General features: G+C 52.7%; 1 protein-coding gene across 3 annotated transcripts in view; it reads right to left on the bottom strand.

The window, feature by feature from the left end:
• HASPIN (histone H3 associated protein kinase) overlaps positions 1-27,932 on the bottom strand; it is a 734,185-nt gene that overhangs the window by 210,101 nt on the left and 496,152 nt on the right. For all 3 annotated transcript variants that reach the window (XM_069604709.1, XM_069604710.1, XM_069604711.1), the window contains one exon: positions 20,702-20,787. In XM_069604709.1, the coding sequence (XP_069460810.1) occupies positions 20,702-20,787 (86 nt within the window). The remainder of the gene's footprint in view (positions 1-20,701; positions 20,788-27,932) is intronic.

The raw sequence follows: 27,932 nt of genomic DNA, 5'->3' as shown, positions 1-27,932 counted from the left end.
GCCACATAGCAGCCCTGCAGATGTCCAGCAGGGGCACACCAGACAGAAACGCCGTGGTAGCAGCAATCACTCTGGTTGAATGGGCTCTCGGACGGCCGCGCAACGGTCGGTTTGCCAACTGGTGACAGTGCATGATGCAGCCGGAGAGCCATCTGGAAATGAAAGCCTTCGAAAGGGCCTTCCCTTGGTTCACAGGTCCAAAGTTCACAAACAGCTGTGATGTCTTCCGAAAACTCTTTGTGCGGTCCACGTAGAACTTCAGCGCTCTAGCCACATCCAGCGAGTGCAAAGTTCTCTCAGCCTGCGACTTGAAGAAAACAAGGGCTGGTTGAGATCGAAGTCCGACGGCACCTTGGGCATGAAGGAGGGGTGCGTCCTCAGCATTACCCTTCTCTCGTGGAATGTCAGGTATGGAGGTTTACAGGAGAGGGCCTGCATCTCTCCCACTCGACGTGCGGAGGTAATGGCCACAAGAAACACAGTCTTCCACGACAGGAACTTCAACGGTGCCGAATGCAGAGGCTCGAATGGCGGCCCCATGAGCCTGGTCAGCACCACGTTGAGCTCCCATGCCGGAGCCTTCACCAGCGTGAACGATCGGAACAGTCCTTTCATGAACTCCTTCACCAGGCGATGAGACCATAGAGATGACGGCGCCAGAGTTCTGGTGATGATGGAGATAGCCGCCAGATGGATGCATGGGCCAGCCCCGCCTTGGCCAGCGACAGCAAGTACGGCATTACCTGAGGGGCCGTAATCCGTAGAGGGTTAATCTTCTGGGAACAGCACCAGACAGAGAACCTCTTCCATTTGTGTCCATAGCACTTGAGTGTCGAGGAGGCCCAGGCTTTTGCAAGCACCTCCTTGCAGTCCGCCGGGATATCGTACCCTCCAAACTCTAGTGCTGCAGGAGCAAGGCCTGCAGGTTCAGCAATCCTGGGTCGTGATGGCACCTCCGTCCCTGGCGAGAAGATCCACGTCTGTCGGTAGTTTGACCGGGGGGGTGGACGCTGACATGTCCAGAAGGTCCAGGAACCAAATCTGCCTCGGCCACGCCGGTGCGACGAGGATCATCCTGCACCGGGACCGCCTGAGTTGACTGATGAGTCACAGTAGCAACAGCAACGGTGGGAATGCATACAGGAATAGGACGTCCCAGGGGAACGAGAAAGCATCGCCCATGCTCCCCAGCTCGGGAAACCTGCTGACGAAACTCTGGCACTTGCCGTTCATCGCCGTCGCGAATAGGTCGATCTGGGGATTGCCCCACCGTCGGAATAGGAGATCCACTTGATCCTGCCGCAGTTCCCACTCGTGGCACGAGCGCAGTTCCCTGCTGAGTGAGTCGGCAATGGTGTTCTTTATTCCTGCCAGATGTAGGGGTACCAGGAACATCCCTTGGGCGACGGCCCCGTGCCACAGATCCTGTGCTCCCTTGGATAGGACTGGGGATCTGATGTAGTACATCGTGGTGGTGTTGTTGTCGGTGAAGATCCTTACCACCTTGCCCTTGAGGGACGGAAGGAATGACGTGAGGGCCCAGAACACGGCTTGGAGCTCCAGGATATTGATATGTAGTGACCTCTCCTCTGGGAGCCAGAGGACTCTTGCATGGAGATCTCCGGTGTGTGCTCCCCATCCCTCCCGGGAGGCGTCCGTCATCACCGTTTCCTGATACGCCGGGGTCTGGAAGTCCATACCCGCTGCCAGATGCGCGCGGGTACCCCACCACCAGATCGCTTGGCGGAAAGTCTTGTTGAGTGAGATTCTGTCTTCGAAGCTGCCCGAGTGATATTCTGTCTTTGAAGCTGCCCGCCGCTTGCATCCAACGGGCGTCGAGGAACTCCTGCAGTGGTCGCATCCGCATCCTGCATAGGCGCACGAGGTAGATGCACGAGGACATCATGCCGAGTAGGGACATGATGACTCTCACCCTGGCCACGTCCAAGGTCAACATATGTTGTACCTTGCCCAGGATGGCCTTCGTCCTTTCCTCCGACGGCGAGGTCAATCGCGCCACTGTGTCGAGTGTGGCTCCCAGGAACAGGGCTTCTTGCGACGGTACCAATTGGTATTTTGCGAAGTTGATCGAGAGTCCCAGATCCATGAGCAGTTGGACGGTCTTTGCTGTGTGGTCGACGGCGAGTTCCCTCGATTTTGCTCGGATGACCCAATCGTCCAGGTAGGGGTAGACGTGGATCCCCTGCAGGCGCAGCCGCGTCGCCACTGGTGAAAGGCACTTGGTGAACACCCTGGGTGCTGACTTCAATCCGAAGGGAAGGGCCTTGAACTGATAGTGTCGCCCTTGGACCACAAATTGTAGGAATTTTCGATGTCCTTTTAGAATGGGGATGTGGAAGTAGGCATCCTCCAAGTCCAGCGACGATAGGAAGTCGCCTTCCTCCAGCTGTCCCAGCACATGCTGGAGGGTGACCATCCGGAATTTCTGGGACTTGATGTGCTTGTTTAGACGACGAAGGTCCAGGATGGGTCGCCAACCGCCGGTCTTCTTCCGGACGAGGAAGTACCGCGAGTACATTCCGGAGCCCCAGCTCTTTGGGGCGAGTTCTATGGCTCCCTTTCTTAGCATCGCTCGTACCTCCAGAAGTAGCTGTGGGATGTGGTTTTCCTTCTTGGCCATGGGTGGTAAACGAGGACACCTCTTTTGAAACTCCAGGGTGTGCCCGCGGGCCAGGGTATCTAGCACCGAACAGTCGGTGGAGATGGATTCCCACACACCGATGAAATCTGCCAGCCGGCCTCCCACCGGGGTGCTCGGGTGGGGGCCCGATGCCACGGCCGGTTCAGTCCTGTTTCATCGCAGCCTTGCTGCCTTGGCCTCCTTGGCGACGACGGGATCCCCCGGTCTTGCCGCGTCCTCTGTAGGCTTCCTGTGACGAGGAGCAGGCCGCTTGGCGGTACGATGCGGAACCGCCGCCAAAATCTTTGGAGGCACCTTAATTGCCTCCGGAGTTCCGAAAGGACGGCCGTCGCTGTTGTAGAACGCCCAAAGCCCGAGCCGTCTCGGTGTCCACCTTGATGGCCTGCAGTGACTTGTCCACTGTTTTGCCGAACAGGTTGTTCCCATCAAAGGGCACGTCCAGAACCCTGGTCTGCACATCCTGGCAGAAATCGGTGGCCTTGAGCCAGCCGCGTCGACGAAGGCAAACACTGTTGCCCATCTGGCGAAAGCCTGTGTCGGCGATGTCCGTGGCCACCGTAATGGCATGGTCCGAAGCCACCTCGACTTCCTGAAGGATTTCTAGGGCCTCAGCCCTCTTGTCGTCCGGGAGGAAGACCAAGAGGGGAGCGATTTTGAACCACAGCTCCCTGTCGTAGCATGCCACGATCGCGAGGGCGTTGGCCGCTTTAATAGTCGTCGCCGCTGACTAGGTGACCCGTCGTCCCATGGCGTCCAGCTTCTTCCCCTCGCCGTCCTGGGGTGGAGGGGAAGTTGAGGCCGTCGCCCCTGCCGATTTCTTCTTGGCCGCTGCAGAGACCATTGAATCCGGGGATGGCTGTGCTCTGAGGCACATAGGGGCGGAGTCCAGGACCCGGTACTTCTTCTCGTACTGGTCTCTCTTAGCAGGAGCCGTGGACGGGCTCTTGAGGAGCGCCAGCCCTTCGTCCCAGATGTCGTCCAATAACGGGACTGAGAGTACAGTCTTCCTTTTGGCCTCCCGTCGTTGGTAGAGGAAGCCCTCCTTCTGTTCTTCGGGGCAGAGCTGGAAAAGCTAAGATGCCCTGGCGATCATGGCGTGGAAGGATCCAATTTCGTCAAGGGGGGGGGGGCCCGAGGAGGCGGTGATGGGAGTGGGGGTGAAGGCAGGAAGGGGGAGGAGAATGGACTCATCTCCGCTTATTAGGTGGGCTCCCTTACGGTCCAGGCTCCACTGGGTCGTCGGTGGGGGTTAAGGGGATCAGGATAGCTCCCGGATTGTCCCCTGGTACGGGCACCGGCTGCAAGGGGACCGACGGCTGGGGTGTGGGGCCCTCTGCGGCCCCATCTTCCTCGTCGGCTCGCCCGTCGCTCTCTTAGTCGGCCTCGTCAGGATCCTTCCCGAGGGCCCTGGATTCCTTGGACCTCTTGTCCAGGATCCTTTGGGACGCTAGCCAACTCATTCTCAGAGGTAGTATCCCTATCAGTTATGGCTACCGTGCCCCCCCTTCTCCTGCTGGGGTTTCAAGGGGGTCTTCACGATGGGCAGAAAAGAAGATTCCCTCCGGGGTGACAGGGAAACTCTAGCCCCTGAAGCCGTCTCCACGGGGAAGCCTCCGTAGGTTTCGCCAGGGCTGCCACGACTCCTTCGATCAAGGTATTAGCCGGGTGAATCAGGGCCTTCAAGACTTTGGGCATGCCCAAGGCCTTCACCTTGGGGGGAGGGTCGCCGCCTTGCTCCACCTCGGCTGTCTTCGTCGGGATCGACCGGGGCTTCTCCCGAAGCTTGTCCGGGTTCTCTGACTTCCTCTTCACTGAGCCAGAGCGTTGGCTCGTGGTTGATGGCGTCGGTGATACTGTGCCCTGCTGGCAGCCGAGGAGCCCGAACGATCGGCGCTCCTGGTGCCCGCGGACTCGCTGTGCTTTGCCTTTTGTTGGGGAGCGCCCTCAAAGGTCTTAGAAGACCGCTCGGATTTCTTCTTCTTTTCACCCGCTGCTGGGCTCTTCCCCTCCAGCCAGTTGGTGAGTCGAATACGACGATCCTTCATTGTCCGTTCGGAAATGTTCTTACAAAACGCAGTCCTCCTCCACGTGCGATTTGTCGTTGTGAAGGCAGTAGAGGCACTGAGAGTGCTCATCCTCCTTAAAGACGTTCTGCAGCCCGCATTCCAGAGCAGCTCCTAAACAGCTTGGATCCAACAGGCGTCATGCTTCCTTTGTCCTGGCCATGTCCGCGCGGGGTAGGCCTCAAGCATCTTCTGGAATCCTCCGAGAAGTGGAAACGCAACGAATAAATGCCCTTGAGGGGCGTAGACAATTCAAAAAACGGGTCCCCGTTGATCGGAAGTAGAATCGGTGGAGCATGAGGCTCAAGTGACCGAAAATATAAGAGTAAATTCTTTGAAAAAATGCAAAACGCAGTAAAAGCTCGAGAGCTAAAGCACGAGGGCTCCCAACACTTGAACGTGCGGTAAACATCTGAAGATGGCTGACAGAGGAGGGGCTTAGGTAGAGGGCAGTCATTGGCGGGGGCAGTATGTCCAAGAGACCAGTGTTTGGTTACTAGTAGAAAGACAGTTCAGAAACGAAACAGATTTTTTCTTTACCGAGGATTCCCAGCCTGACGACGGGGAATATTCATGAGCATGTGAATCCATTCCAGACCCCATGCTGGAGAATAAATACTTACATCAGGCTCCTGTTTTTCTGAATAGTGCCTTGTGAACAAGTGTGAGCAGAAAGTGCTTATTTTGTTGACCAGAAGCCAAAGTTCAGCCTGGTCAAGCAGCTCTAGCATACGTCAGCGGTCACTGCCCTACAGTTAAGGTGATACGTATGAGCCAGAGCATTCCAAAATTCAATTGGCAAGAACTCGGACTTGCAGGACTGATTTGGCAGATATTTTCCAAACAAAAACATTGTCATAGCCCCTTTGTTTTAGTCAGGCTTCCTACTCCCACAAAGGGTTTCTGAGTGACTGGCAGGTGACCGAAACTCCCCTGTCCTTTGTCCTCACTGGGGAGGTGTGGCGGCTGTCCCTTTTGGGGACACCCCCCTGCTTAAATGGTGCATGGGTCACGATTGGTGGACTCAGCCGGTGTCATTCCGAGGTCCTGGAGATTAAACAATCTCAACTTCTAAATGACAGGGAAGATCTGAACACAATGACTCCCTGCCTTGGACTGGTGGGTTTAACCCAGGGGCTGGAGGGTCCTGAGGAATGGCAAATAGACATCGGCTGTTGAAGTAGAGAGAGGGCAACCTTGGTATTGCAGGCTTTGGGAGTAGGGGTTGAGGCAGTAAAGAAGGAGCCACTGGGAAGATGTCCCACCAGCTGTAATGGGGCTTGCTGACCACACAAAAGGTTTCTTTGAAAGGTTCCCTTGCACATTGTGCCATCAAAAAGTATTTGTACTTTCAGAGATTGCTTACTCCTATTAAGGAGAGCCCCCACCTCCTCCCAAAACGACTGGTCCTGAAGGGAAGAATTGCCTATGAGCCAGAGCCTAAATTCCAGACATTTGTCCATCATGCAGTACAGCAAAAAAAAGGAAACCCTACATTTGTTTAGTGACTGCTGGGGATCCTCAGGAACATTGCTGTGCTTTGTGCCAGAGATTGTCATGTAGACAGCGATTCATTCTCCTCTGCATGGGTATCAAGACCATTGCATGAATTTACTTCCGTACCAAGTGCTGCCACATGTTGATTGGTCTTCAACCTCAACAACTGCTGCTTCGGAAAATCTTTGGCGTCTGAGTCGATGAAGTCGATGCGCCGTCCCCGAGGACCTCCTCCGACGGCCGACGTCGCCCGATGTGATAAGTAGGATGCACGACGCCCATAGCCTCAGTTCTAGTTTTTTCCCAGAACGTGTGCCACCAGTTTTCTGCCAGTCAGACACACAAGGCCTTGCGGAAACGCTAGCTGCAATCGCAAAAGAAATTCTGCAGCAGGGAAGGCAGGGAGGGAGCGATATGGAATACGTCGTCGGACCATCCCATCGAAAGAACGTTACCAGGTAAGAAAGTAACATGTTCTTCGAGGGGATTGGGTCCTCCGACGTATTCCATACCTATGACAGACTCCAAAAGCAGTACCAAGCAAGGAGGTGGGAAAGAATTTAGAACACAAATTTAGCATGCCCAATCAATTTGCGGAATAGAGGACTGCCTTGCCAAAAGCCAGATCCTGCCCTCTGATGGAATCGAGGGAGTAGTGACGTACAAAAGTATGCACTGAAGCCCAGGTGGCTGCATCAGAGATGTGACGAATATGAACTTCCCTCTGCAGGGCAGTAGACGCAGCCACTCCCCTGGTAGAATGGGCCTGCAAGCCAGCCGCAGGATCCTTACCTGCCAAGCGGTAACACTCGGAGATAGCTAAAATAATCCAACGAGACAAAGGCCCTCATTACAAGTCAGGCGGTGGACCATGGTGCTTTTAGCACCATGGTCCATGGCGGATTCCGCCATGGTGGATGGCGGACTTACCGCCCCATTCCAAGGTGAGTGGGGCGGTAATTCCCCATTCACCATTTGCCCTTCCCCATTCCCATTTTTGCCCCACAGGGCATAATGGGGATGGGGAAGGCGCTAATTACGGCACCGTAAATTACGGTGCCGTAATTAGCACCAAGGTCTCTTAGCGCCTTGGACTTTAACGCCTGCAAAAAGCAGGCGTTAAAGTGTGAATCAGGCGTTAAGGGTTAACGGCGCCGACGGCGCCGTTAAACCCTTAACGCCTGACTTGTAATGAGGGCCAAAGTCTGTTTCGTCACAGCTTGTCCCAAACGCTTTCCAGCGTAACCAATGAAAAGTTGATTGTCCACTCTGACCCAAGACATGCGCGAAATATAAAAGCTCAACGCTCTCCTAGGATCAAGCCTATGGAGCCTCTCCTCTTCCTTAGCAGGATGTGGAGGAGGATAGAACGCCGGAAGAACAACCTTCTGGCTCAAATGAAATTCCAAAACCACCTTCGGAAGAAAAGAAGAACAAACTCTAAGGACAACCCTGTCCTTATGAAACACAGTGAAGGGTGGCTTAACTGAAAGTGCCTGTAACTCACTCACTCTGCGAGCGGAAGTAACCGCAACCAAAAACACAGTTAACAGCCTCAAAGGGCAAGAATGTAAAGGCTCAAACGGAGCACCCATAAGAAACTTAAGAACAAGGTTCAAATCTCAACCGGGCACCAGAAAAGGTGACGGAGGGAACACATTAGTGAGCCCTTTCAAAAACTGAGAAATTAAAGGAATCTTAAAATAGGAACACTTTTCAGACGAGCGCTTAAATATGGACAGCGCCTCCAGGTAACCTTTAATGGTCCCCACTTGCAAGCCCCTGTGGGCCAAAGAAAGCAAAAAAGACAGAACCATGGGAATGTCACAGTCAAAAGGATCCACATTCTTAACTCTGCACCAGTCGCAGAACTTTCTCCAACGGCAACGGTACAGAGACTTTGTTGCCGGCCGCCTGGCCGAGAGCAATACCTCCATCACGTCTTCAGGGAGGTCCCAATCCTTATACCTCAACCTTTCAGAAGCCAAGCGTGAAGGTTGAGGGATCTGACCTCTGGATGGAGAACCTGACCCCCCTCCCGTGAGAGCAGATCGTCTCGGTAGGGAAGACGACGTGGAGGGCAGATGGACAAGTCGTGAAGGTCCAGGTACCACGTCCTCCGGGCCCACACCGGAGCAATGAGAATCATCCGGGAAACGAACCTCCGTAACCTCCGCAGTACTTGCGGGATGACGGGGACTAGAGGAAACGCGTACAGCAGTGGGAATGACCACTCCACCACGAACGCGTCTCCTAAGGCTCCTTTTGGAGGAAATTCCAGCGGCCAAAACCTTTCGCACTTCCGGTTGACACTGGAGGCGAAGAGATCCACCTGAGGGGTCCCCCAAAGGGCGAAGATCTCCAGGAGAATCTCCTGAGCCAGCTCCCCCTCGTGAGAGATCGTGCTCTGCCTGCTCATAGCGTCCGCCGTCTCGTCGTCGTCTCCGGCCAGATGAACAGCCGAGATCGAAACTCCCTGCTGGATGGCCCAGAACTCGAGCTGCATCGCCTCCCTGCACAGCGGAAGTGACCCTGCCCCGCCCTTTTTGTTAAGGTAGTGCATGGCCACCGTGTTGTCTGTTAGAATCAGGACACACTTTCCATGCACAGTCGGCAGAAAAGCCTTCAGGGCTAGCCTGACAGCCCTCAGCTCCAACAGATTGATATGGAATCTGGACTCTGACGGAGACCAACGACCGCTGACTGTCAACTCGTTGGCATGAGCTCCCCCATCCCATGAGGGATGCGTCTGTCACGATCGTCACCTCCGGCCAGGGCAGCCAAAATGGGGCCCCCTTCATCAGATTGCCTTCGACGGCCCACCACAGAAGGTCCTGGGCTACCGAGGGCGGCACCTGAACAGGGTCCGACAGCCTGCCGGAGGACTGAGACCACTGGAGCTTGAGTGCCCACTGCAAAGATCTCATCCGCAGACGAGCCTCTGGCACCAGAAGAATGCAGGATGCCATGAGGCCGAGCAGTCTCAAGAACTCGGACCCTGGGGGATCCTGGGCAAATTGAAAATTGTTCACCATCTGCTGAATGTGTAGAGCCCTCATCTGGGGAGGAAAACACTGCCCCAGGGACGTGTCGAGCACTGCTCCGATGTACTGGAGCCGCTGTGTTGGTGTCAAATGGGACTTTTTTAAAATGAGGGAGAAGCCCAGCCTGTGAAGGGAGTGGCAGGTGACGGACAGATGATCCAGGACTTGCTCGGGAGAGCTCCCCCTAATAAACCAATCGTCCAGGTAGGGGTAGACGTGAATCCCCCCTTTCCTGAGATGCGCTGCCACCACCACCATGAGCTTGATGAAAACCCTTGGTGCGGAGGTCAATCCGAACGGCAGGTCCCGAAACTGAAAGTGCGAGTCGCCAACCGCGAACCTCAGGTACTTCTTGTGCCTGGGATGAATCGGCACATGGAAGTAAGCATCCTTGAGGTCGAGAGACACCAACCAGTCCTGAAGTTGAAGGGCCTGGAGGACTTGAGAAAGAGTCACCATCGTGAACTTGTCCTTCCTGAGGAGCTTGTTCAAACCGCGCAAGTCCATGATGGGTCTCAATCCCCCGTCTTTCTTCAAAATCAAAAAATGAGAAAATACCATCCCTTGTTCCTCTCCGCTACAGGCACCAGTTCTATGGCGCCTTTCTCCAGCAGGGCTTGAATTTCCTGCGCAAGGAGCGGATCAGGACTCTTCAACAAGAGGTTACCTGGTGGATTGTCGTGAGTCCTCTGCCGAAAAGGAAGACAGTAGCCGTGGGTTATGATCTCCATAACCCACACATCCGAAGTAATGGCTCGCCACTCTACAAGATGCTGCGCCAGCCTTCCCCCAACCGGCGAACCATGGGACCTGGCCTCATGACTGACTGGTAGCAGCTGCGGCGTTGCCTGAGGGCAAAGAGGCAACTGCCCGAGCGGCCTTGGCACCTCGAGTACCTTTGTTTCCACCTCTGGCACTCTTACGATGGCCTCTTTGACTGCTAGCTCCCCTCGCTTTACTGAAGGACGAGTAATAGCGAAAGGAACCTCCCCTCCATTGCTGTCCCATAGGACGAAAAGGCGGAGGTTGGCGAACTGCAGCGCTGCAGCGCTCAACGACTTCGCTGCAGCTTTGGAGGTCTGCAACCTCTCAAGGCTCTCGTCAGCCTTGCTGCCAAAAAGGTGTTCACCGTCAAAGGGCATGTTGAGGAGCCGGGACTGCACATCAGGAGCGAACCCAGACTTCCGCAACCACACAAACCTGCGCATTACGGTGCTCGCCGCCATGGACCGGCTGACACAATCTGCCAAGTCCAAACCCGACTGAATGGCCCCACACATGGCATCCTTGCCATCCTGAACCATAGCAAGGAAACCATCCCGTTCGTCCCCTTCGGGAATATGTTCAGCCGCTAATGCAACACAGTTCCACAGAGTGTGTGTGAAACAAGACAAGGCACATATGGAGTTGGCCGCCTGAAGCGCCACACCCCCTGAAGAAAACACTTTCTTCGCCCAGCCGCCAAAACTTTTGTCGTCCCTATCCGGAGGGATGGTAGGATACGACGCCTGCTTTGCCGGGCCGTAGCCGCCTGCACCACCAAACTCTCCGGAGTGGGGTGCCTAGATAAGTAGCAGGGGTCGCTACTGGCTGGACGGTATATTCGTGACAAAGACTTGCCCACTGCTGGGAGACTCTCCGGAGCAGTCCAAGCTGCCGCCACCCTTCTCTGCAGAGCCATATGAAACGGCAAAACCGGGTCAGTAGGGGCACCAAGATTAAGGATGTCCATGAGATCATCCCGAACGAACTCCCCTGGGGGAGCAGACCAACCCAAGTACTCGGTGACCCGAGACAACAGGCGCCGATAAGAAGAATCGGCATGAGTGCCAGGCTCCGGCCTACAAAACTCCACCTCCGGAGAGGTGTCCAGTCCACTGGCATCATGCAGCGACTGCCTCAGGTCATCAAACTGGTTTTGGCCCGAGATAAGCTCATCTGGAACCGGAACCAAGCCGTCATCAGAGCCTTCATCATCCTCTAAAATGTACTCCAGGCGGGGAGAGGTAGACCCCTGGGGACCAAAGCAGTGCCTGACCTTAGCCAGAGCCTTCCTAGGGGCTAATCCCATGCCACGGGGCCCCTCCGACACCATCGCCTCGAAAGGCGTCGAGGGCGCTGAACGAGTCGGCACCGGCGTCGACAGAAAAGGCGTCGAGCGAATCGGCGTCAACGGCAGCTGCAGCGCCGCCAGCATCGACGGCGTCGACACAGGCCTCGAAGCCGGAGCTCCGAGTGTGTCTCTCGACGACCTAGGCGCCGACGGCGTCGACGACCCCCTCGGAGGCAGAGCCTCGAGAGAAATCGTCGACGACGTCGGCGCCACAGGCGTCGACGTCTTCTTCGAAGACGGCACAGGATCACGCGGTCTCGAGCGCGTCGAGGACCGGGACCTGGAACGGGCATGGCGAGAACGGCTACCCTTGTCCGAGCGGGACCTCTCCCGCGAGCCGTGCCGACCACCCGAGCCCGAAGGCGTACGACCGGTGTCTCTCGACCGGTGCCGACCGACACCACTCAGAGGCACGGACGGACCAGTGCCCTGCGATTAAAAAATCGCTAGCATCTGCTTCCCGAAGGAAGCTCATTCCTCCGGTGTCGCTTGCATGTAGGGATAAGCGACCCGCCGAAGGGTGGAGTCCTCGGAAGAGGACGGGGAAGGCGACCGATGCCGGCGCTTCCGGGAATGCCTCGAAGAGGCGGAGGAGTGGCGAGACCGACTCCTGGAAGGAGACCCACTGGACTTCCGATGATGACGTGGAGAGTCACCCCTCGAAAGCCCGCAGACCTCGACTTCCGGGGCTTAGACACCGGGCCTACCGACAGCTTCTTCTTGCGTTCCCGCAAGGCCTTTGCCGTGAGCGACTGGCAGTCGACACAGTTGTCCGTATCGTGGGCCTCCCTGAGGCACCAGAGGCAGGCGTTGTGCGAGTCTGTGACCGACATCTTGGACCCACAGTCCCCGCATTTCTTGAAGCCCGGACGCAGGGTTGAAGACGAAGTAGACATCGCCACGAACAGGTCTTCACAAAAAACCGAACAGGTTCAACGAACCGAGAATGGAAAACAGCAAACTCCAAAGAGTCGAGGCGTACCGAGATTCACGAAACGAACACGTTCGCGGAAAAAACAGAACTGAGGCTATGGGCGTCGTGCGTCCGACTTATCACATCGGGTGACGTCGGCCATCGGAGGAGGTCCTCGGGGACGGCACATAGACGTCATCGAGGCAGGCGCCAAAGATTTTCCGAAGCAGCACAGCTGTGGACATTACCTGTCATTAATATGGAATACGTCAGAGGACCCAATCCCCTCGAACACAAGTTATCTAGAAATAGGTTCTTATACCCCCTAGCAACACTTCCCATCAGTTGTGAACCAGTTCCGCAAGACAGTACATCAGTATAGGCAATACTTCAAATGAAAACTGAGCAAAATGGCATTTCACAATGATTATGCAGTCAGAAGAAAAGGGTAGTTATAAGAAAGGGTTGCACCACACAGTTCAAATGGAGAATCAATCTCGAGAAAGCAGGTCTAACAAATGTGACCAGAGTCAGAAGGACTGTGCCAGAGTTAGTGGTACAGGGCAAGGGCCCAGGAGCAAAATGTTCTTGTAGCTGCAGTCAAGTCTTTGGTTAACAATGTTGAAAAGGTGGAGGCAGAAAGCGAAGAGAGAGGGGCGGCCAACCCAACAGGTAGGAAAGGGATTCAAAACACCTTTAGCACTACCGCGAAGAAAGGGCGGCCTGGCGGAACAATGTACCTTAAAAGTGAAGAAGTGGCTCCTGCGGTGGCGGTTGTTCCTGGTAGCCCCTGCAGTTCAGTTGATCCAGCAGAGGAATAGAGGCTCTCGTCGTGGAGGAAGGTTCGAGGTACTGCACTACCCAGGGATGAAACCAGCTGCGGTGCTGCCAAACAAAGTTTAAAAGGTACGCTCCTTTTAATCGCGGTCCGGGTCGATAGCTGCTTGGCTATCCGGTCTCCAAGTGCAGGGCACTGGCGATTTGACCACAGCAGGTTCTGGAAGGCGATTGGCAAACTGGATGGCCCCACCAGCTCAAGGTAATAAGGCTCTTTTAGATGAAGATCTCTTCTCGTCGTGTGGAGAAAAGTGGTGAGACGCTGCAGCAGGGCTTCACCAGTGGTGGTAGTCGTTGCAGGTGTCTTTGGATTCTCTCCTCTTCGGTTCTGTAGTTCCAGTGGCGAAGTCTTGCTCTTCCAGTCCTCAGGACCCTGCTTTTATGTAGAAAGAGACCCATTCATACAGCCTAGCTGTCACTCGCACAGTGGAGTGGTCTTCTTGGCGGGAGACCCTCCAGCCTATCAGGTTTGCGTGCGACCTGAATTGCTGCGGCAACTCCGTCCAGGGGTCCTACTCCCCCTCCCACACAATGGACCCAACCCAGACACAGTGGTGCCAGAAAGAGGGTTTCTGGGCAGAAGCCCGCTAAACGGAAGAACAAAGGATCCCTGACCTGGGTTAGGATCGTAGAGAAAGACACGAGAAAGAAGTTATATTAAAGTTCTGGCAAATAAAACCTACCAGAGCAAAGTTAATTTTAAAATGCACCAGCGGTATATTAGAGGCTGTCAGAAGAAGTGGTAGCCTCGAACAATGGGAAAATCCCATAGGGAAATATTCGCGGTCGAATATTTACGGTAGTAACCATTGCCACCAGCCAGAAACTTTACAGAGAGGGACTTTAAGGTACCCACTCGAAAATGAACATAGGGGAAAAAATATTAACCCCTTCCAGTACCTCCATAGTAAGATGGATTGTACTGGTTAAGTTAATAAAAATCAACTAGTAAAGTCAATGGGGACTTTACATGCCCTGGCAGACAGTAGTCAGTCCCAGGGTATGGAGTGTATGTTTGGGGGTCGCTACGACACCCCTGTGTCACTGCACTCAGGGTGCTGTGTAACACATGTGAATAAAGATGGTTCCTATGGGAGAGAGAAAATCCCATAGGCATTAAACACAAAAATAGCCTAGAACACACATAGCAGAAATGCCTAAGAGTGGGAAAAAAGTCTCACTCTTAGCAGGTAAAAAGAAACAAAGCCTTCAAATCCAGCAAAGCTGCTGGGGGACTCTATAGGTAAGGGAAATTAACCATAGTATGAGAATACTCCCTAACACCCTCTACCAAAGCCCCTCCTCTGGCAGCCATCTTCAGATTTGGTAGCACATAAAGTGGCAGTAGGACCAAGAGAAGAGCCGCAGAGGGAGGGTTCGCATGTGAATCCATGCCAGACCCATGCTGGAGAAAAACAGTTACAGGTCAGTAACTTGTTCCTTCTCCAGCATGGGGTCTGGCATGGATTCACATGCGCATGAATACAAGAATACATAGCAGTACACACATGCACAACCACGGGAGGTAGCAAGGCTCAACATTAAGCATTTCAACCCAACATTAAGCATCTCTTACCTCCTCACCAGGCTCACCTTCAGGCGAACAGGTTGCGCAGCACTGCCTGGCCATCTCTGGATTCCTACCTGGAATCCCGGTCGATGCAGTAGAATCTCGTGAAGGTGTGCGTCGACCTCCACTTAGAAGCCCTGCAGATGTCCAGCAGGGGCACACCAGATAGGAATGCCCTGGAAGCAGCGATTGCTCTGGTCGAATGGGCTCTCAGACGGCCGGGCAACGGACAGTTTGCCAACCGGTGACAGTGCATGATGCAGCTTGAGAGCCATCTGGAAATGGAAGCCTTCGAGAGAGCCTTCCCTTGGTTCACAGGTACAAAGTTCACAAACAGCTGTGATGTCTTCCGAAAACTGTTCGTGCGGTCCACGCAGAACTTCAGTGCTCTAGCTACATCCAGCGAGTGCAAAGTCCTCTCGGCCGGCGACAAAGGTGACGGGAAGAAAACAGGTAACACTAAGGGCTCGTTGAGATGGAAATCCGATGGCACCTTGGGCATGAAGGGGAAGGGGGGGGTGCGTCGTCAGCACCACCCTCATCTCGTGGAAAGTCAGGTATGGAGGTTTACAGGAGAGGGCCTGGATCTCTCCCACTCGTGCGGAGGTGATGGACACAAGAAACGCTGTTTTCCACGACAGGAACTTCAACGGTGCAGAATGCAATGGCTCGAATGGCGGCCCCATGAGCCTGGTCAGCACCACGGTGAGCTCCCACGCCGGGGCCAGAGCGTTCACCAGCGGGAACGATCGCAACAGGCGATGGGACCACAGGGATGAGCTCCCCGGAGTTCTGGTGTAGCTGGAGATAGCCACCAGATGGAATCTTGATGGAGGCATGGGCCAGCCCCGCCTTGGCCAGCGATATCAAGTGCGGCAGCACTGGAGGGGCCGTAATCCGCAGAGGGTTGATCTTCTGTGCCCGGCACCAGACAGAAAACCTCTTCCATTTGTGTCCATAACACTTGAGAGTTGAGGACGCCCTGGCCTTTGCAAGCACCTCCTTGCAGTCTGCCGGGATATCGTACCCTCCAAACTCTAGTGCAGGACACTGACATGTCCAGAAGGTACGGGAACCAGATCTGTCTCGGCCATGCCGGTGCGACGAGGATCATCCTGTGCCGGGACCGTCTGAGTTGGTTGATGAGTCGCAGCAGCAACTGCAACGGTGGGAATGCATACAGGAACAGGCCGTCCCAGGGGAATGAGAAGGCATTGCCCATGCTCCCTGGCTGGGGAAGCCTGCTGGTGAACCTCTGGCACTTCGTGTTCGTCGCTGTCGCAAATAGGTCAATCTGGGGATTGCCCCATCGTTTGAAGAGTAGATCCACTTGATCCTGACGCAGTTCCCACTCGTGGCATGAGCGGAGCTCCCTGCTGAGAGTCAGCGATGGTGTTCTTTATTCATGCCAGATGGAAGGGTACCAGAAACATCCCCTGGAAGATGGCCCAGTGCCATAGATCCTGGGCTTCCTTGGATGGGGCTGGAATCTTGTGCCTCCCTGCTTCCGGATGTAGAACTTCGTGGTGGTGTTGTCGGTGAAAATCCTTACCACCTTGCACTTGAGGGATGGGAGGAACGACCTGAGGGCCAGGAACACGGCTCGGAACTCCACGACATTGATGTGAAGTGACCTCTCCTCTGGGAGCCAAAGGCCCCTCGCGTGGAGATCTGCGGTGTGCGCTCCCCATCCCCCCAGGGAGGCGTCCATCGTCACGTCTCCTGATGTGCCGGGGTCTCGAAGTCCATACCCGCTGCCAGATGTGCGCGGTTGCCCCACCACCGGATAGCTTGGCGGAAGGTCTCGTTGAGCGGAATACTGTCTTCGAAGTTGCCCACCACCTGCATCCAACAGGCGTCGAGGAACTCTTGCAGTGGACTCATTCGCAGCCTGCACAGGCGCACAAGGTAGATGCACGAGGACATCATGCTGAGTAGGGACTTGATGGACCTCACCCTGGCCACGTCCATGGCCGACAGCCGTCGCACCTTGCCCAGGATGGCCTTCGTCCTTTCCTCCGACGGAGAAGCAATTCGCGCCACTGTCTCGAGCCTGGCTCCCAGGAACAGGGCTACCTGCGACGGTACCAAGTGGGATTTCACGAAGTTGATCGAGAATCCCTGATCCGTAAGCAGCTGAACGGTCTTTGCCATGTGCACGACGGCGAGTTCTCTTGTCTTTGCTCGGATGAGCCAATCGTCCAGGTAGGGGTAGATGTGGATCCCCTGCAGGCGCAGCCGCGCCTCCACCGGTGCAAGGCACTTGGTGAATACCCTGGGCGCCGACTTTAATCCTAAGGGCAGGGTCTTGAACTGGTAGTGTAGCCCTTGGACTACGAATCTGAGGAACTTTCGATGTCTTTTTCGAATGGGGATGTGAAAGTAGGCATCCTCCAAGTCCAGCGACGATAGGAAGTCGCCTTCCTCCAGCTGTCCCAGCAAGTGCTGGAGGGTGACCATCTGGAACTTCTGGGACTTGATGTATTTGTTTAAACGACAAGGTCCAGGATGGGTCACCAGCCACCGGTCTTCTTTCTTACGGGGAAGTATCGCGAGTACACTCTGGAGCCCCTAAGCCTCTTTGGGACGAGCTCGACGGCACCTTTCTTCAGCATCGTCCTTACTTCCAGCAGCAGTTGAGGGACGTGGTTTTCCTTCCTGGCCACAGGTGGAATGTGGGGGCACTTCTTTAGAAACTTCAGAGTGTGCCCGCGGCCAGGGCATCCAGCACCCATCGGTCGGTGGAGATGGACTCCCACACGCTGACGAAATACGCCAGCCGGCCTCCCACCAGGGTGCTCAGGTGGGGGCCCGACGCTACGGCCGGTTCAGTCCTGCTTGGCAGCGGCCTTGTCGCCTTGGCCTCCCTGGCGACGACGAGATCCTCCTAACTTGCCGCGTCCTCTGCAGGCCTCCTGCGACGAGGAGCTGGCCGCCTGGCGGTACGATGAAGAGCCGCCGCCGAATCCTTTGGAGGCCCCTTGCTTGCCTCCGGAGTTCCGAAAGGGCGGCCGTCGTCTCTGCAAAACCCCTAAGGCCCGAGCCGTCTCTGTGTCGGCCTTGATGGCCTGCAGTGACTCGTCCACTGTCATGTCAAACAGGTTGTTCCTGTCGAAAGGCATGTCCAGAATTCTGGTCTGCATGTCCTGGCGGAAATCGGTAGCCTTGAGCCAACCACGCCGGCGAAGGCAAACACTGTTGCCTATATGGCGGAAAACGGTGTCAGCAATGTCTGTGGCCACCGTTATGGCATGGTCGGATGCCACCTCACCTTCCTTAAGGATCTCCAGGGCCTCAGCCCTCTTGTACGGGAGGAAGTCCAGCAGGGGAGCGATCTTAAACCACAGCTCCCTGTGTGTCGTAGCGGGCCACAATAGCGAGGGGGTTGGCCGCTTTAATCATCGTCGCCGCCGACGAGATGACCCGTCGTCCCATGGCGTCCAGTTTCTTCTCCTTGCCGTCCAGCTGGGAAGTCGAAGTTGAAGCCGTCGCCCCCGCCGCTTTCTTCTTGGCCCCAGCAGATACGACCGAATCCGGGGTCGGTTGTGCCCCAAGACACATGGGGGTGGAATCCGGGACCCGGTACTTCTTCTCGTACCGGTCTCTCTTGACAGGAGTTGTGGACGGGTTGTTCAGGAGCAACAGCCCCTTGTCCCAGATGTCGTCATGCAATAGAACCGAGAGGACCGTCTTCCTCTTGGCCTCACGCCGTTGACAGAGGAAACCTTCCTTCTTCTGTTCTTCGGAGCAGAGTTGGAACAGCTTGGATGCCCTGGCGATCATGGCCTGGAAGGAGCCAATTTCGTCGGGCGGGGAGGCCCGAGGAGGTGGTGATGGAAGGTCCATCCCGTCGTCACTACCGTCGTCATCCGTCCCCGTCGTGGCCGTCTCCATTCCTGTGTCATCCCTCGGGTCAGGGGAAGGAGATAAAGGCTGCGGAGGCCGTGAAGGCTGGAAGGGCGGTGGTGGATGAATTCTCCTCCACTTGCCTGGAGGGCTTTCCGACGGTCCAGGCTCCGCTGGATCGTCCATTGGGGGTAAGGGCAACCTTGTCCTTATCTCTGTATACACAAGGTCTGGATCGCCATCAAGATTGCTCCAGAGTTGTCCTGTGGCCCAGGTACCGGTTGCGACGGGCGCGACGGTTGGGGAGTGGAATCCTCCGCCTCCACGGGCTTCTTGTTGGCACCACAGTCGCTTTCTTAGTCCGCCTCGTCGGGATCCCTCCCGTGGGACCGGACCTCCTCGAACTTCTTGTTCAGGATCTTCGCGACTCCAGCCAGCTCCTCCTCAGAGGCTGTATCTGTGTCCGTGATGGCCACCGGCCCCCCCCTTTTTCCACCGGGGTTTTCACAGGGGTCTTATCGATGGGCTGAAAAGAGAATTCCCTCCGCGGTGGCAGTGAAACTCTGGGCCCCGAGGTCGCCTCCACTGGGGTAGCCTCCACAGGCTTTGCCAGGGCCGTCACGACTCCCTCGATAGAGGCCTTAGCCGGGTGAATCAAGGCCTTCATGACTTTCGCCTTCACCTTTGGCGGGAGGGTCACTGCCTCGCTCCCCCTGAGCTGTCTCCGTCGGGATCGCTGGGACTTCTCCCGAAGCTTACCCGGGTTCTCCGATTTCCTCTTCCTCAAGCCAGAGCTTTAGCTCGTGGTTGATGGCGTCGGTAAAAGTGCGCCCTGCCTGACAACCGAGGAGCCCGACCGATCGGCGCTCCCGGTGCCCGCGGACTCGCAGTGCCTTGCCTTGCCTTTTGTTGGGCACCCATCGCCAGAGCGCCCTCAAAGGTCTTAGAACACCGCTCGGACCTCTTCTTCTCACCTACCGCTGGGCTCTTCCCTTCCAGCCAGTTGGTGAGGCGGATACGCTGATCCTTCATAGTCAGTTCCGACATGTTCTTGCAAAACGCAGTCCTTCTCCACGTGCGTTTTGTCTTTGTGAAGGCAGTAGAGGCATCTAGAATGCTGGTCCTCCTTGAAGACATTCTGCAATCCACATCCAGGGCAGCTCCTAACAGCTAGGATCTGGGCGTCGTGTTTCCTTTGTCCTGGGCCATGTCCACGCGGGGTAGGCCTCAAAGATCTTCTGGAACCCTCCAAGAAGCGAAACTGGATTGAGGGGCGTAGAAAATTCCCAAACGGGTCCCCGTTGATCCGAAGTAGAAACGGTGGCGCTTGAGGCTCGACTGACCGAAAAATTAGATTAAACTCTTTGAAAAATCGCAAAACGCAGTAAAACTCGAGAGCTATAGCACAAGGACTCCCAAGACGTGAACGTGCGGTAAAAATCTGAAGATGGCTGCCAGAGGAGGGGCTTAGATAGAGGGCAGTCATTGGCTGGGGGCAGTATGACCAAGAGACCAGTGATTGGTTAATAGTAGAAAGACAGTTCAGAAACAAAACTGAAACTGCTTTTTTCTTTACCGAGGATTCCCAGCCTGACGACGGGGAATATTCATGAGCATGTGAATCCATGCCAGACCCCATGCTGGAGAATAAGAAATATATAATCATGCACAAAAAATTGCCTAGTCTACACAAAGATTTATAATTTCTGTACTAAGCTTCACACTTGAAAAATATGAAAAGCAAGCAAAGAACATGAGGCAGTCGGACACTGACAATGCAATAAGAAACAAACAGGTTCAGGTTCACAAGAGTTGGCAGAAAACAGTTAACTGGGGAGGATGCATGCAAGGGAGCTGGGCTTATACTCAGTCCAAGGAGACAAGCAATGCACACGGTGGAGCAAAGTGGGTTCTTTCTTTAATTGACATCCAAGAAGTACATTTCAGTTCCACAACAAAGTAATAGCCGGCCCTATGAGAGTAAAACATCAAAGTACCTGAGATGCAAACTGTGCTGATTAAGAGTGCACCACTAAAGGTTCACAGGGTAGGTACACCATATAGAATATACACCCTTGGGTCATGGCGATAACCAGTTAAAGGACTGAAGCACCCTTTAAACATGACGCAAGGGCAGAGGACTTTGTCTCACTTACTTAGAAATGATGATTTCGGGCAGAATCTCTCCAAAGCTTTTCTGGGCTTCACCATTGATCTTCTGACTGCCCTCAATGGGGATAATCTATAAGATTGAAAAGAACAATTTGAAGACCACTTAACTTTGCATATTGTTCCCTTGCACGGACTCAAGAGAAGAGCATACATCAGTAATCAAAGGGGTCCAACACTGCCTTCTCAGCAGAAATAAAGATCCTTGCACATAAGCAAGTGTTCTCACATTCAAAACGACATGTTTCCTAATGTTCGTTCATTCATTTTTCCAAGAACAGAGTTAATGCCACATAGGTATGTTTTAAAAGAACCAGCTGCCCTGAGGAGCTAAAAGTAGAAGTCAATTAAGCTTTCCTAGGAAATAATCAGGAGCTAAATAGCTTCAGTTGATGAACGTTCCTGATGTTAGAAACTGATGTCTCTGCATTAAAGCGTTCAATGAGTCATGTATTACTATAATTGCTGGAACAATAGTTGCTGGTTTCAGACTCAACGTTTTTGTTATGGAGAATTCTTGGAAATGTGCTAATTCCTCTCTACCTTCGAGAACCCCACCACCTTTGCTGGATTTTGAGGACTTGATTTTTTTCCCTGGAGAGAGTGAGACCCTTTTTCCCACTCATGTATTTTTTCTAGAAATTTGAACACGGTTTCTTTTGGTTGTGGAGTCTGACAAACTCCATAGGCATCATCTTGTACACTGTGGCAGACAGCACCTTCAGTGCAGTGGCACAGGGAAGTCTTTCAGATTTTCCAATGGTTTAAATACCTCACGCTTGGATTAACTACCGTTTCCAAGATCAGTAAAGTGAAATTGAATTTACTTACATTAATAACTTTCTAGACCCAGCACACACTATTTTACACTAGGGTGCTGGAGGGGTTACTTAGTATCCCCTTAGTCTAGTTTCTCATGTAACATTTTTATGTTACCCTTTCCTCAATGAATGGCTGGTGGCAGTGGTTGACTTTTAACTACTGTAGTGTGCTTTTACCACGGGCTGTGTTCACAGCTGCAGTAAAGCACCCAAGGGTACCATTTGTGTCAAAATGGCCCTGTCTTTTTTTGCCATTTCTTTGTGGAAAGGTCCTTCTTGAGATTTACTTGTCGCACCAAACCAGGTTTGGTCCCTTTGTTCGTTTGGTCTTTGGCGGGATTCACGAGTGAAGCCTGCCTCTGGCTCCAGGTATGCCTGGCAGGAAGTGAGGGAGGTGCCCGAAACTCCCTGTGCTTTATCCCCTTGGTTACAGAAATGCACCCAAAGGTGATTGACGGGCTGGCTGTCCAGCAAGGACAGCCACCCTGCTGTTTGAATGGCAGCTAGGCTGGAATGAATGGGAGAAACCTGCATAAAACATGAGGATTTTTGGCTTGGAAGGCAGAGTTGACCACTGGACGAAGGAATCCGAAGAAGAACTTGGAAGAGACGCCTGCTGCAAATCCTGGACCATTGGTTTGCCCGGTGAAGCCCTGCTGCTGTGCTGAAGCTCCAAATTCGCCTCGACCAGAGAAGGCCTGCAAGGACGACTTCTCCCCTTGAGTTGGTGGGACCAATCAACTTTAAAGTGAACTCGTCAGGACATCCTCTTGGAGCTGGCTGTGCTTTTCTTGCTGCTGCAGGAACCGACGTGCCGGGGAGAGGAACACCAGATTCAGAGTGAATCACTTAATTTAGCCAAGATCTCCAGGAAGATCCTCCAGACTCCCAGGAAGCAGGACTGACCATGCCTGAGCCACCTCAACAGAGTGCTGGACCACAGACGCATGGAAAGCCCAACTCGACAGGCAAGAACCGCGTTGGTTCCATTTGCTGAGATGCAAGGAGCTGAAACTGCGAAGTGCCACTAAATAGAAGTTGGTCCTTTTCTGTCGCCTATCGTCCCATTGCAGTGCAGGAGTCCTCCAGATGTCCTCCCTCTTGTCCCCACAACTGAGGCCCAGGAACACAGGATCTGCAGAGCTGCACAGGAACAGAAGCCAGCTGGAACAATTTCTTCCAACTAAAGGTAATGTACAGTCTAAAAGAAATTAGCTCTTGTGTAGCCTCGCTTGTTCTCAGTTGAGACTTGTCTTGGTTGCTTCTGTGGCATTGCTAACAGCTTCTTTACCTCACAAGCCTAAACAGCTTGTAGCCCTACTTTGAGATCTTCTTTTCTACAAAGACTTCTAAAACATTGTGCAAGAATATTAGCTACCTCTAAGAAGTGCTTCAGCTCAACTAGACTTTTGCCCAATTAACATTGGCCTGGCCTAGCTCCCCGAATGACTCTTCTTACCTCTGACTGTGTGTTTGGTATTCCTTAACTTACTTTGCATTGGGGGTGGGGGGTCCAAAAGTACTTACCTGCGTCAGAATATTTGTGTGATCTCTTGTTTTATTCTAACAACCCTTTCCTTTGGCACACATCTCAGTATTGCTCTAAATGCAACAGTGATACATTAATGACCACAGTGTCCTAGCTATTTAAGTCACCTGAGGGTGTAGGAAGTGTCTGTGTGCCATCTCAAATGGCTATTTGCCGATTTAGAGAAACCAAGAGGGTGTATTTTGAAGGTATGTGTGTGTTGCTATTATATTGTTCCTTTCTGAAGAAGGTGTATTCAAACTGACTGTTAAATAAATGATTATTTAATCAAGAAACCTTGAGTATAAGTGTTTATTTGCAAACTTGTCACTGTGAATCTCTAACTCCCCTACAGCTCACAGTGACCCCTCTTGAGATATGCCTGGCTGCTCAATCACGCTACCAACCTGTGTAGTACAGACCTATACCAAAGGTTGGGTTCCTATTGCCAAGACGCCACGGTTGTTGTACTGCACCCAAAGGGTACTACTCCAAATCTTGCCTAATACGTTTTCAATTACTGCAGTGTTTTCAAAAACAAATACAAAGCTCTACTAACAATAGGATATATATTTTGTTGCAAAGTTGAAGGGATGGCAGGATCATTTACTCCATAGATGACATTTATTTAAATGTTATTTATTTATATCACGCTGGAGCTCGCAGGCATCAGGGCGCGCACACAAAGAGACAACAAAAAGAAGACGGGACAGCAGATTAATTGTCGCAATAGACTAGCCATTTAAATAGAAGCATTTTTTGAAAATCAGATACTTTGATTCTAATCTTAGAGTGAAGGGAGCCCATTCCATCTTGCTGCTGCTTTTAGAGCAAAAGAGAGTCCAAGTCAATTTGCTCTTTTGGCACCTGTGTGTCCCACCAGACCTTGAGCTTCAGATCTCAGGGTCCGACCTGTATTATTATAGGGTTATTTGTTCTTTCAGCTAAGCTGGAGTGAGTCCGTAGAGACAGTGGTGTACAATGGCCATAGCTTTAAATGCTATACGATCTTCTAAGGCGAACCAGTGGAGTGACTTTCGATCTTCGGAAATGTGCTCTCCTTGTTTTCAATCTGATAGTTCTCACCGGGTTATTTTGAATGGGGTGGCATTGCGCGATGCAACCCTTGTTCGCTCTGGCAAGCAGGGCGTTACCATATGTTAGGGAGAATTCTCAGAAATGTGCTAATTCCCCTCTACTTTAGAGACCCCCAGCTCTTTTGCTGGACTCTAGGACTTTCATTTTTTGCCCGGAGAGAGCAAGATCCTTTTTTCCCCACTCTCTCATGTATTTTAATGCAATTTTGAACTCTGTTTCTCTTTTGGTTGTGGAGTCTGACAAACTCCATAGGCATCATCATTTTACATTGTGTCACACAGCACCTTCAGTGCAGTTGCAAAGGGAAGACTTTTAGATTTTCCAAGGTTTAAATACCTTCTCTTGGATAAACTACTGTTTCCAAGAGCAGTGAAGTGAAATTGGATTTACTTACACTTGTAAACTTTCTAGACCTAGCACACACTAGCTGACCGTAGGGTGCTGGAAGGGTTACTTAGTATCCCCTTTGTCTAGCTTCTCATTTAACACTTTTATGTTACCCTTTCCTCAATGAATGGCCGGTGGCTGTGGTTTACTTTTAACTACCGTGGTGTGCAATTACTGCGGGCTGCGTTCGCAGCTGCAATAAAGCACCCAATGGTGCCATTTTTGTTAAAATGGCCCGGTCTTTTTTCAGCATCTCTTTGTGGAAAGGTCCTTCTTGAGATTTACTCGGCGCGCCAAACCAGGTTTGGTCCTTTTGTTGGTTTGGTCTTTGGCGGGATTCACGCGTGAAGCCCAGTTCTGGCTCCGGTATCTATGGCAGGAAGTGAGGGAGGTGCCCGAAACTCCCTGTGCTTTATCACCTTAGTTTCAGAAATGCGCTCAAAGGGGATTGGCCGGCTGGCTGTCCAGCAAGGACAGCCACCCTGCTGTTTGAATGGCTGCTAGGCTGGAATGAATGGGAGAAACCTGCATAAAAGGCGAGGCTTTTTGGCTTGGAAGGCAGAGTCGACCACTGGACGAAGGAATCCGAAGAAGAACTTGAAGATGACGCCTACTGCAACTCCTGGACCGTTGGTTTGCCCGGTGAAGCCCTGCTGCTGGGCTGAAAACTCCAATTTCGTATCGACTAGAGAAGCCCTGCAAGAACAACTTCTCCCCTTGAGTTGGTGCGACCAATCAACTCCAAAGTAAGCCACATGGACATCCTTTTGGAGCAGGTTGAAATTCCACTACCGAACAGCCAGGGAGAGGAACACCAGGTCGCGTGCGTTGCTTTTAGGCTGGCAAAGCGCTCCAGTAACATCCTCCGGACTCCCAGGAAGCAGGACTGACCGAGCCTGAGCCACCTCAGAGTGCTGGACCCCAGATTCAAGGAAAGCCCATCTTGACAGCCGGGAAAAACAGTGTTGCTATTTGCAGTAGACGCGAGGAGCTGAAACAACAAAGTGCCACTTGTTTGAAGATTGATGGTTGCGGTCGGGGACCTTCCCATTGTAGTGCAGCAATCCCCAGATACCCTCCCTCTTGTGCCCATGACTGAGGCCCAGGTACACCAGGATCTGCAGAGCTACACAGGAACTGAAGTCATCTGCTGCACTTTTTCTTCAACCTAAAGGTACTGTACAGTCTAAGAGAAAGTACCTCTTGTTGTGTAACTGCACTTGTTCTCGATTGGTGAGACCTGTTGTGGTTGCTCTGAAGAGTTGCTGATAGCTTGCCTCAGAAGCCTAAACAGCTGGTGGCCCTGCTTTGAATTCTTCTTTTCTACAAAGACTTCTAAATTGTGCAAGACTTACTTACCTGCAAGAAGTGCTTCAGCCTACCTAGGCTTTTGCCCAATTGACTCTGGTCTAGCCTGGCTCCCTGAATGACTCTTCTTCCGTCTGATATTGTGTTTGTTAGGGAGAATTCTCTGTTAAGGCTAATTTCCCAAACCTAGTGAGTCCCCCAGCAGCTTTGCTGGATTTTTGGGGTTTATTTTTTTCTCCTGCTAAGAGTGAGACTCTTTTTCTCCCACTCTTAGACATGATTTGAGATATCCTTTGACTTAGTAATGTGTTTAATGGGCTATGGGGTCTTTTAACTCTATAGGGTTTCATGTATTTTTGGTAAGTGTGTTACACAGCACCCTCAGTGCAGTAACACAGGGGTGTCATAGTGACCCCCAAACAGAATCCATACCCTGGGACTGACTACTGTCTCCCATGGCATGTAAAGTCACCATTGGCTTTACTAGTCTTAAATTGTGAATAGAACCAGTACAAACCATCATATTGTGGAAGTATTGGTAGGGGCAATTAGATTGCCCCTGGGTCTGTTTTTCGAGGGGGCACTGTGCAGTCCCCCCTCGTCGAGTTTCTGGCTGGTGGCAGTGGTTACCACGCGAAATATTCCTTAAGAATATTTTCTATGGGATTTTCCCATTCATTTTAAAACGCACCGCTTTTTTGGTGCAATGTTAAAGATACCGCTGGGTTATTTAATATTTATTCCCCGGTTGGGTCTTTTTGCCAGGACTCGGTTTTAAAATGGCGTTTGTGTTTGCCTCTGTAACTCCAACCCAAGTCGAGACCTTTGTTCCACTTTTTGGCGGGCTTCTCCACAGAAGCCTCCAAAAGTGGTGCCACTCTGTCTGGGTCTACAGGATGTGTGTGAGGGGGGTTTAGGTACCCTGGACTGAGTTGCCTCGGCAACTCAAGTCGCACTCTTGTGTGATTGGCCCAGTGGTGAGCCGCCCGGCTCACCACTTGGCATGTTTGAGTGACAGCTAGGACTGATGAATGGGGGTTTTCTGCATAAAAGCAGGGCTTTGGGGAATGGAACTTCAGAAGAGGGAGAAGCTGAGCCGACCTGCAACGACGACACCACCGGTGGAGCCCTGCTGAACCGTCTCACCACTTCTTCCAACGACAGAGGAGATCTTCATCCCGGAGAGTCTTCTTCCTTTGACTGGTGGGGATAAACAGTTTGCCCGCCTTTTCGCCTTCCCGGATCATCTCGTGGCCGCCTTGCCTGTGCCAAGCACCCCGGCAACCGGGATACCAAGTTTTACCACTGCCGCAAATAAAAGGGTAGTACCTTTTAACCGGAGAACTCCGCGGCTGGTTTCTTCCTTGGCAGTGCAACGACCTTCAGCCTTCCTCCACGTCGAGACCATCTCTTCCTCTGGACGACGCCATGCCTTGCACCTGCTGCCAGGAACAACTGCCCCCGCTGGAGGATCCTCTCCACTTTCAAGGTACTGTGTCCGCCTGGCCTCCCTCGCAATGGTCTGTGTGGGGTGTCTCTTAAAGCCTCCACTTACCACTTGGGTTGGCCCTAGGCTGGCTAACTGAACTTTTCTGAGCTGAACTAATCCTTTTCTGAACTCCCTGCAAGACTTTAAGACTCTTAAACTGTGTGATCTTGGGCGCATTGGTGCTCTGTTCTCTCTAAAAGGGAGCCTGGCCTCTGAACTTTTTGCTCACAAGTAGACTTTGACTTTCCTGCCTTGCTGGGTGCTTCTAAAGTATTGTGTTGTGTGATTTTCCTAATTTCTGCCCTTTCCCTCCCCTTTTCTTAACTTATTGGAGTGCCATCTTTAGTTAAGCGCTCACCTCTGTCTGCAAATAAGTGGTGTTAACTAAGACTTGTCTAATAAGGAATAAGGGATGTATATATATTAATAGTGACTGTGTTTTTGAACTTGCTTACATAATAGTGCTGGAGTGTTTCTAAGTGTGTTTTTAAATAAATAATTATATACTTTGATACCAACGCTCTGGTCAGTGTTCGCTTGTGCTACTGTATTTTGGTACCTATCTTGTATACTCTATATACTGTCTA

This window comes from Ambystoma mexicanum, chromosome 1p, assembly GCF_040938575.1.
Source record: "Ambystoma mexicanum isolate Mex_15411 chromosome 1p, UKY_AmexF1_1, whole genome shotgun sequence".
Classification (NCBI taxonomy): Eukaryota; Metazoa; Chordata; class Amphibia; order Caudata; family Ambystomatidae; genus Ambystoma; species Ambystoma mexicanum.
This window is presented reverse-complemented; position numbering and strand designations above follow the sequence as displayed.